Consider the following 7761-nt stretch of genomic DNA (forward strand, 5'->3'; position numbering starts at 1 on the left):
GTCCTCCCCGGCCTGGGCCCTGGTCAGGGCATGTGCAGGAGGCAACCAATCAATGTGTTTCTCTCACATCGATATTTCTCTCTGTCTTTCCCTCTCTTCCACTCTCTCTAAAATGGGGAAAATACCCTTGGGTGGGGATTAACAGAAAAAGGAGAAGAAAGAACAATCATGTTTCTGATGGACAGAGGTGCAGTACTTGGACCCTGGCCAGGCTTCTAGATGGGGTAGAACGGCCTCCCCAGGGCGTTTGGAAATGGGGTGGGTGGTATTTTGGCATCTCGGTGCCTAGAGTAAGGAGCTGCCAGCATTTCCTTGTGGAGAGGACATACTGGGGATGAAGTGTTTTGGTGTCTGGGATAGTCCCAAATAAATCAGAACTCTTCTTCCCAAGTTGCTGTCCTGCGTCAGAGACCCCCTGTGGTATGTTCACCGCCCGGAGACAGGACACACCTGGGATGCCGGCCCCTTGAGAGGTGCAGCTATAGAAAGGGACCCAGGGGCCTCGGTTCTGCTCTCTCACTGTCACATGTGGCCTCGTGTGGCAGCCACATTCCGGGGGCTGGTGTCAGGCCAAAGGCACTGTAATGCAAGTAAAGGGTCTGCATGGTGCCTGGCAAAAGCCAAGTGCTGCAAAGACAGTGGGCACGGCCTGGTGAGGATGGTGAAGCAGGTGCGCCCGGTGCGGGGGGCTGTGGACTGAAGGCACCGGATTCCGTCCCCGCTGCTCCGTCTCGTCCCGGGGGACGGCCCAGCTCTGGCCGAGGGCCTAGACTCTGTCTGTCTTCAAGACGCACACACAGAAGGGCTTCCTGATGCTGCCGCCGGACCCGCTCGCTGGGCTGGGTTTGGATGGACGCAGGGGTTGAGCTGGGCCTAGTTTTTCCAGCTGTGGGATGAGGACAATCAGAGTGAAGACAGACAATATACTGGAGGCAGTTTCCAGTTGTTCGTATGGAAAACAATACAATAATTAACGAATCAGACGAGAGCAAACTGGTCTGTGTGCTCACACTGTAAACCTAGTTTTGCCCGCCTGCACGGGAGCGGAAGGCTTTGTGTGGAGATCAGCCTCGCAATGAACCGGGAGCCTCACAGGCCCGCACGGCTGCCGAGCGCAGGGGCTAGCGCAGCGCTTGGTCACGCTTTGTCGTTGCATGACCTCGATCAGCAGGTCCAGTCACCGCGGTGCGAAGGTCCTCAGGCCAACCAGGAGATTGCCCACTGCTGGGGAAGGTGACCTTGGAGCCCAGATGGCAGGTCCATCTTTTCCCAGAGGAGGGCGGCCAGCCTGGAGACCGGACCACCTGAACCGAAAGAGCTTCCTGCCGGGCCAGACGGCCCTCCCACTGTCTGGTGGGCCCACACGTTACATATCGCTCCAGCGACTCTTATGCGGGGTAACGTTGAGAGCTTCAGTCTTTCCTTGTGTCGTTGTTATTAGTGTTATTGTAGGTGAGAGGTAAATGCTTGTTGTGGGGTATTTATTTCACAAATAATGCTTGTGCTCTAATAACAATGATCACAGCAAAAGATACTGAGGTGAGGCCGGCCCTTTCTCACTAGGAACCATCACCCCTGAACTCACCTACCTGCGAGCCCTCTGCACAGGGTCAGCGCGGGCTCAGGTCGCACTTGACACAGAGGTCAGTGCTGGCCCAGGTCGCACTTTAAACAGGGGTCAGCGAGGGTCCAGGTCGCACTTGACACAGAGGTCAGTGCTGGCCCAGGTCACACTTGACACAGAGGTCAGCATTGGCCCAGGTCACACTTGACACAGAGGTCATGCTCTGGCCCAGGTCACACTTTACACAGAGGTTATGCTCTGGCCCAGGTCACACTTGACACAGAGGTCAGTGCTGGCCCAGGTCACACTTGACACAGAGGTCAACATTGGCCCAGGTCACACTTGACACAGAGGTCATGCTCTGGCCCAGGTCACACTGCTCGTAAGCGGCAGAGCAGGGACTCACCCGTGGGTGCCTGGCTGTGGGGTCTGAGTGGGTAGCCATTGTGCTGAGTGCCCAGTCCTGTGCTAGGCCCCGGGATGGAGTGGTGAGCGGGAGGGGAGCTCACAGCCTGCAGGGAGCCCCGCCCACTTCCCCTGCCTCCCGCTCCCCAGAGGACCCGCTGTGCCCTCCCTCCCGCATGACTGTGCCCAGGCGGACTCCTCGCTCAGGCCCCTGCCTATCTGGGGTGGGGGCGTGATGGGGCCCAGCGCTGGCTCCGCTCCTGGGGAGGAGCCCCAAGAGTGAGACCAGTCAGTGTCCTGAGGCGGAGAGCATAGTGCCTCCCTCCTCCCCGTGGGGGAGGCCACGTGTGGTGTCAGTCCCCTGGGTGGTCATTTCCGATGATCAGGGATAATTCAGGGTGCACCTGGGAGGAAGCCTCGGTTGGCCAGACACCCCCCCTTCCAACCCAGGGGGCCCATGGGTGACGAATACCTGGTGTCCCCTTTCTTTCCACAAACTAATCCCCCTGGCCAGACGCAGGCCAGACGCAGGGCAGAGCGAGGGAGTTGATGCAATGAATATTTAGGTTTCGGGGGTGACCCTGGGGCAGCCAAATGCCCGGGGCGATTTCCGGTTTAAAAATATCGCTGTGCTATTTCCACTCGGCTGATCTCGTGGGGGTGTGGAGCCTGTTCTATGGGGCGGCATCGGATGCTCAGTGTTACAGCGAGGAGATTAACTGGGCTTAAGGCTGGGCGTCTGTCACATCACAACCAAGCCCACAACTTCCATTTTCTATTAAAAACCCACTTTCCCCTCCGACCAGAGAAGCGCTGCTGTTGATCTGAATGTCTCTTCACATGTGAAGTGCTGCCCCCCTGTCGTTCTCTCTCTGAATATTCACACTCAGCCTGCAAGGGAAGCAGAAGCGGCCGGCTGGGCTGGGGAGTGAGGGAAAGGAGGCGTTTCCTGTCCAGGGATTTGTTTTCCAAATTAGGATTGGCCTCAGGGAGTGAAGGAGAAACCTCATCAGGCCCCAAACTTGTGGCAGAAAACGCCCGGGCTTGGGGGCCAGGCCGGCCTTGCTGGGGGCTGGCTCTGTCTCCATCTCGCTGTGTGATTTGGGAAATTTCTCCCCATGAGCCTCTTCTCCTCCCCTGTACATGCAGCTCCTTTGTGTGAGGGTTACATGAGAAGCCCGGTGCATGCACACAGTAGGTGCTCAATTAATGTTAGTCTCCTTTCTTTGGAGAGCTTTGCGCCATTGGCCAGGCCAGTAAGCCGTCAGGGAAATGGTGTGGCCAGAAGGAAGTTGGGCACAGGCTCCAAGAACTCGACTGACCACAGTCACCTGTCCTGAACGATCAGGCCATGCGCACCAGGAGGAGCCCGCAAACCTCCCCCCGAGCCCACCACCGAGGGCCCAGCCCGCTGATTCCGCCTCCTCTCCCCAGTCCCACCCATTGCCCTGCCTGGAAGGTTTCTGTCGTGTTCCCCACACATGCCAGACCCACACATGTCACCGAGCCACTGTGCCGGCGGTCCCTTCCCAGAAGGGCCTCATTCCGATCCTCCACCCAGGCTAGGCTCGAGCCCTGTTCCCAGAGCCTCCTCGTTCCCAGAGCTTCCTCTCAGATGCTGAGTAATGGACCTCCCTCCCGGGGCTCGTGGGGAATCAGTGCTCAGCCCTCTGCTCACTGCCCTGGCGCTGGGGGACCCTTCTGGCCACTCCCCTCCTGATGCTTCCCCACACCCGGGCCTGCTGACCATGGCTGCTCCTGATCCCCTGAGAACCAAGTCTTTCCTGGTCCCTGGTCAGCAAGGACGGGGGAGGAGAGCCCTGATTGCGGGGGAGGAGGAGGTGAAGGGGGTGGGAAAGGGCTGGAGTCCCACAGGTGCAGAGGGGCGCTGGCCCCGGCATCCTTTGCCCTCACCTTAGGCCCCCTGGCCCCTGAGGTGGGGGTTGCTGGGACCAGAGCAGCAAGCCCATCCCTCAGACTCACACCTCGTCACGTGGCACCAAGCACAGTCACATTCCGTGTTGCCGTTGGGCAGTCCTGGGGTGGGGGTGGGGGGCAGGTAGGTGATGCAATCCTGCTATCCTCCCTCTTTTGACACCAGGGCTCAGAGCGGCTAGTGGGCTGCCTGAGGCCACACAGCTGGTCAGGGAGCAGGAGGGAAGTAGATCTGTCAGACCCTCCGGCTTCGGCTCCGGCTCTGCACACACTCCTGGCTCTTCTCTGAGCTGCTGAGGCTCAGAAGACTCCACCAGGAGACTGAGAAGGAGGGAAAGCCCCGCGTGAAGGCCACGCCAGCCTCAGGGAGGCCCTCGGGCCCGGCCACTCCCCTGTCGTGGCGAGGGAACTGCGCGCACCCACTGCCGCTGCAGCCACTCACTGTGCCCTGGGCCAGCCTTCACCTGGGCACGTGGCAGAGATTTGAGGTGGTCAGTGCCTCAGTTTCCTCTTTGTGCATCTGCTCACTCCTTTCTCTGAGCAGGTGGGGTGACACTAAAGTCATGTTTGTGGAAGGGCTTCTGCGTCTGGGGCTGACAGGTGCCTGTGATGGTAAAATATGAGGCCGATGTAGGTGCAAAACGCTCTTGTTTTACGCCTGAGGTGATGTTTCCTGACGGCCACGCGCTGTCAGCCGCAAGCAGCAATGAATGGTTGGTCTGACCCTCCCCGGCCCAGGCTCAGAAGACAGCAGCTCACACCCGGGCGGGAGAACCAGGAGGCCGCTCTCCTTTGCTATAAATCTGTCTTTCATCCGCCCCACAGGTGGCTGGACAGTCCCGGTCAATCCATCAATTAGATCTTCTCTTGTGGCTGCTGAGACCCTGTCCCTGGCTCTGGCAGGCCCCGGGCCCGCGTGCGGGCAGGGGCGGGCGTTGCGGCTGGAGCTCCTGCGGAAGGGTGGGGAGCCTGGAAAGGGGCTGCCTCACAGGCAGGGAGGCTGGGACAGGTGTCCAGTGGGAGAGAAGGAGGCTGGGAATGTGTGTTGGGGTGTGGGGGCTCAGGGGGTGGAAGACATGTTGGGGAGGAGAATGCCGCCCATATTTTGTGGTTTGACTTGTCGTCAGCTCCGTGCCCGCTCAGCAAGGGTGGCCCCTTTGGTTTGAGGCCCGGATCCGGCGCTTACTGGTACCCTCTGCGTTACTTTGGGTAAGTTAGTTAACTCTGAGTCTTCATCTCCTTACCATTCTATGTAAAATGGAAATAGAATAGTAGCATCGCGCCCTGGCCAGTTGGGCTCGGTGGATAGAGTGTCGGCCTGCAGACTGAAGGGTTCCAGGTTCGATTCTGGTCAAGGGCACGTACTTGGTTATAGGCATCCCTGGCCCTGGTTGGGGCTTGTGTGAGAGGCAACCAATTGATGTGTCTCTCTCACATCAATGTTTCTCTCTGTCTCTCCCTCTCCCTCCCACTCTCTCTTAAAGGAAAATATCCTTAGGTGAAGATTAGCAACAACAACAACAAAAAAGGTTAAAAAAATAATAAAATACTTAAAAAAAAAAAAAAAAAGAATAGTAGCATCGCCTAGGCCAGTGATGGCGAACCTTTTGAGCTCGGCGTGTCAGCATTTTGAAAAACCCTAACTTAACTCTGGTGCCGTGTCACATATAGAAATTTTTTGATATTTGCAACCATAGTAAAACAAAGGCTTATATTTTTGATATTTATTTTATATATTTAAATGCCATTTAACAAAGAAAAATCAACCAAAAAAATGAGTTCGCGTGTCACCTCTGACACGCGTGTCATAGGTTCGCCATCACTGGCCTAGGAAGTCCTGCAGACGTGAAGCCGTGACTGGGGGACAGCATCCTCCTCCTTCCGTATGTTCTCACCCGCCCTGAGTCAGCGCCCGAATTCTCCTCCTCAGGAATCTCTCTGAGCCTCCCAAGCCCATTTGTCAGGCACAGGGCAGTCTTTCTGGGCTGCGATGGGTTCTGCTCCCAGCATCCACGAAGCGGCCGTGGTGAGGGGTCTGATCAGCTAGGTTGTCTGTTGTCTCAGGAAGCAGCCAGGACCCCAGAGTGAGGCACTGTGAAGTGCCGGTCCTACAGCGCTCGCCCCCCCGCCCCAAGGAAGGGTGTGTGTGTGTGTGTGTGTGTAGTTGTGAATTCTGTTCCCGATGGTTGAATATGGAAGCTGGCGGCCGGTGGTGCTGGAGGAGGAGGCAGTCCCCTGTGTATTACTGCGGTGGCTACAGCGATCTCATGGTTGGAAATCGGATTCTGGGCCCAGATGGCCTGCGTCCGCCTCTCCGGGCCCTCACTCACCGGTTGTGTGGTCTTGGGTGAGTGGCTTTGACCTCTCGGCACCCTAGCTCCCTCAGCTTTAAGCGGGATGATTATGAGGCCGACTGGTAAGGCAGTGGGGAGGACTGAGAGCGGTCCTGTAAGTAACGTGCGTACAGCGGTGCCCGGCGTGCTGAAGGTGCTCGGCAGTGGTTTGTTGACTGGGACAGTTAAAACATTGCGTGGCGAGAGGAGGCCACCACTCTGCTATGCTGAAGGGTCGGAAGCCATTGCTTAGGTAATAAATATTTCTTGAGCAGCTACTATACGCAGGCAGGTTCACACCCATGTGCGAGGCCGGAGTCTCTGCAGGGTGGTCTGCCTCTGGCTCACCATTGCCAGCACCTTCCAGGAGGTGAGCAGCGGGTCTCTCAGGAGGTGAGCGGGCTCGAGGAAGGGAAGCTGGCGAAGGTGGACCCTGAGAGAAGCTTTCCTACCCCGAAGTTTGCCCACCTGTGAAATGGTATGATTGCGTAACCTTGGAGAACGCTCCAGCCACTGCGAATGGGCACATCTGAGCTTCTCGGGGTCTCCTGGTGGCCACCCTCCTCTTCCCAGAGCAGACCTGCTCAACCACCAGCAGCGGGAATGTCCCAGGAGGAGGGGGAGGAGGAGGAGGAAGAGGGGGAGGGGGAGGGGGAGGGGAAGTAGGAGGAAGGATGCTGCCACTCCCGGAGCCTCTGGGCGCTCAGCGATGCACTTGCTGTAAGAGGAGGAGGGGGAGAAGGAGGAGGAGGGGGAGGAAGAGGAGGAGGGGAAGTAGGAGGAAGGATGCTGCCACTCCCGGAGCCTCTGGGCGCTCAGCGATGCACTTGCTGTAAGAGGAGGAGGGGGAGAAGGAGGAGGAGGGGGAGGAAGAGGAGGAGGGGAAGTAGGAGGAAGGATGCTGCCACTCCCGGAGCCTCTGGGCGCTCAGCGATGCACTTGCTGTAAGAGGTCTCCCCGACGCCCTAGCTGGAGCCGAGGACGGACATGTGTCCAGCGCTGCTGCTCGTGGCTCCACGTGGCTCCTTGTGAGATGCTGTGAATCGCTCTGACCAATGAGGCTCAATGGCCTCCCTCAACGCGCTGCCTGGTACATTCTCCCTGGAGGCCCGGCTGGGAGTCAAGCCAAGAATATTAATGCAGTCCAGATGAGGGCCTTCCCCTGCCCGCAGAGTTGTGGCAGTTGAGGTCAAGTTGGGCCCCTGCACTCCGAGCAGCAGCGAGCGGGTTTGGGTTCGAGTGGTTCGTGTGGTCCTTGATCTTCCGGGTGGAGAGGGTGCGGCTTCCTGGGAGACCTGGGACCAGGCTCTCTCCTCCTCAGGGTCTGCCCCTCCTGGTCAGAGGTGGTCCTTCTTAAAGGGACAGGCCTCTCCGTGGGGAGGCAGGGCCCAGATTCCCTCACTTAGGGCTCCCCCAGTTTGGGGCAGGAAAGCCGAGGTCCCGAGCTGAAATGCGCGCTGAGATGCTGCCCTCCAGTCGGTGGCCCTGCCACAGCAGCCGCTGCCATGGGAGCATGCTCTCCCT

The 7761-nt window shown here is 58.4% G+C and overlaps 1 protein-coding gene across 1 annotated transcript in view; it reads left to right on the top strand.

Moving 5' to 3' along the window:
- Window positions 1–5894: 5894 nt before the first annotated feature.
- Window positions 5895–7761, top strand: part of DSCAML1 (Down syndrome cell adhesion molecule like 1) — a 313708-nt gene continuing 311841 nt past the window's right edge. Inside the window, exon 1 of the mRNA XM_014540006.1 lies at window positions 5895–5930. Coding sequence (XP_014395492.1) covers window positions 5895–5930 — 36 coding nt within the window. The remainder of the gene's footprint in view (window positions 5931–7761) is intronic.

Source organism: Myotis brandtii, unplaced genomic scaffold (assembly GCF_000412655.1).
Source record: "Myotis brandtii unplaced genomic scaffold, ASM41265v1 scaffold105, whole genome shotgun sequence".
In the NCBI taxonomy this organism is placed as follows: Eukaryota; Metazoa; Chordata; class Mammalia; order Chiroptera; family Vespertilionidae; genus Myotis; species Myotis brandtii.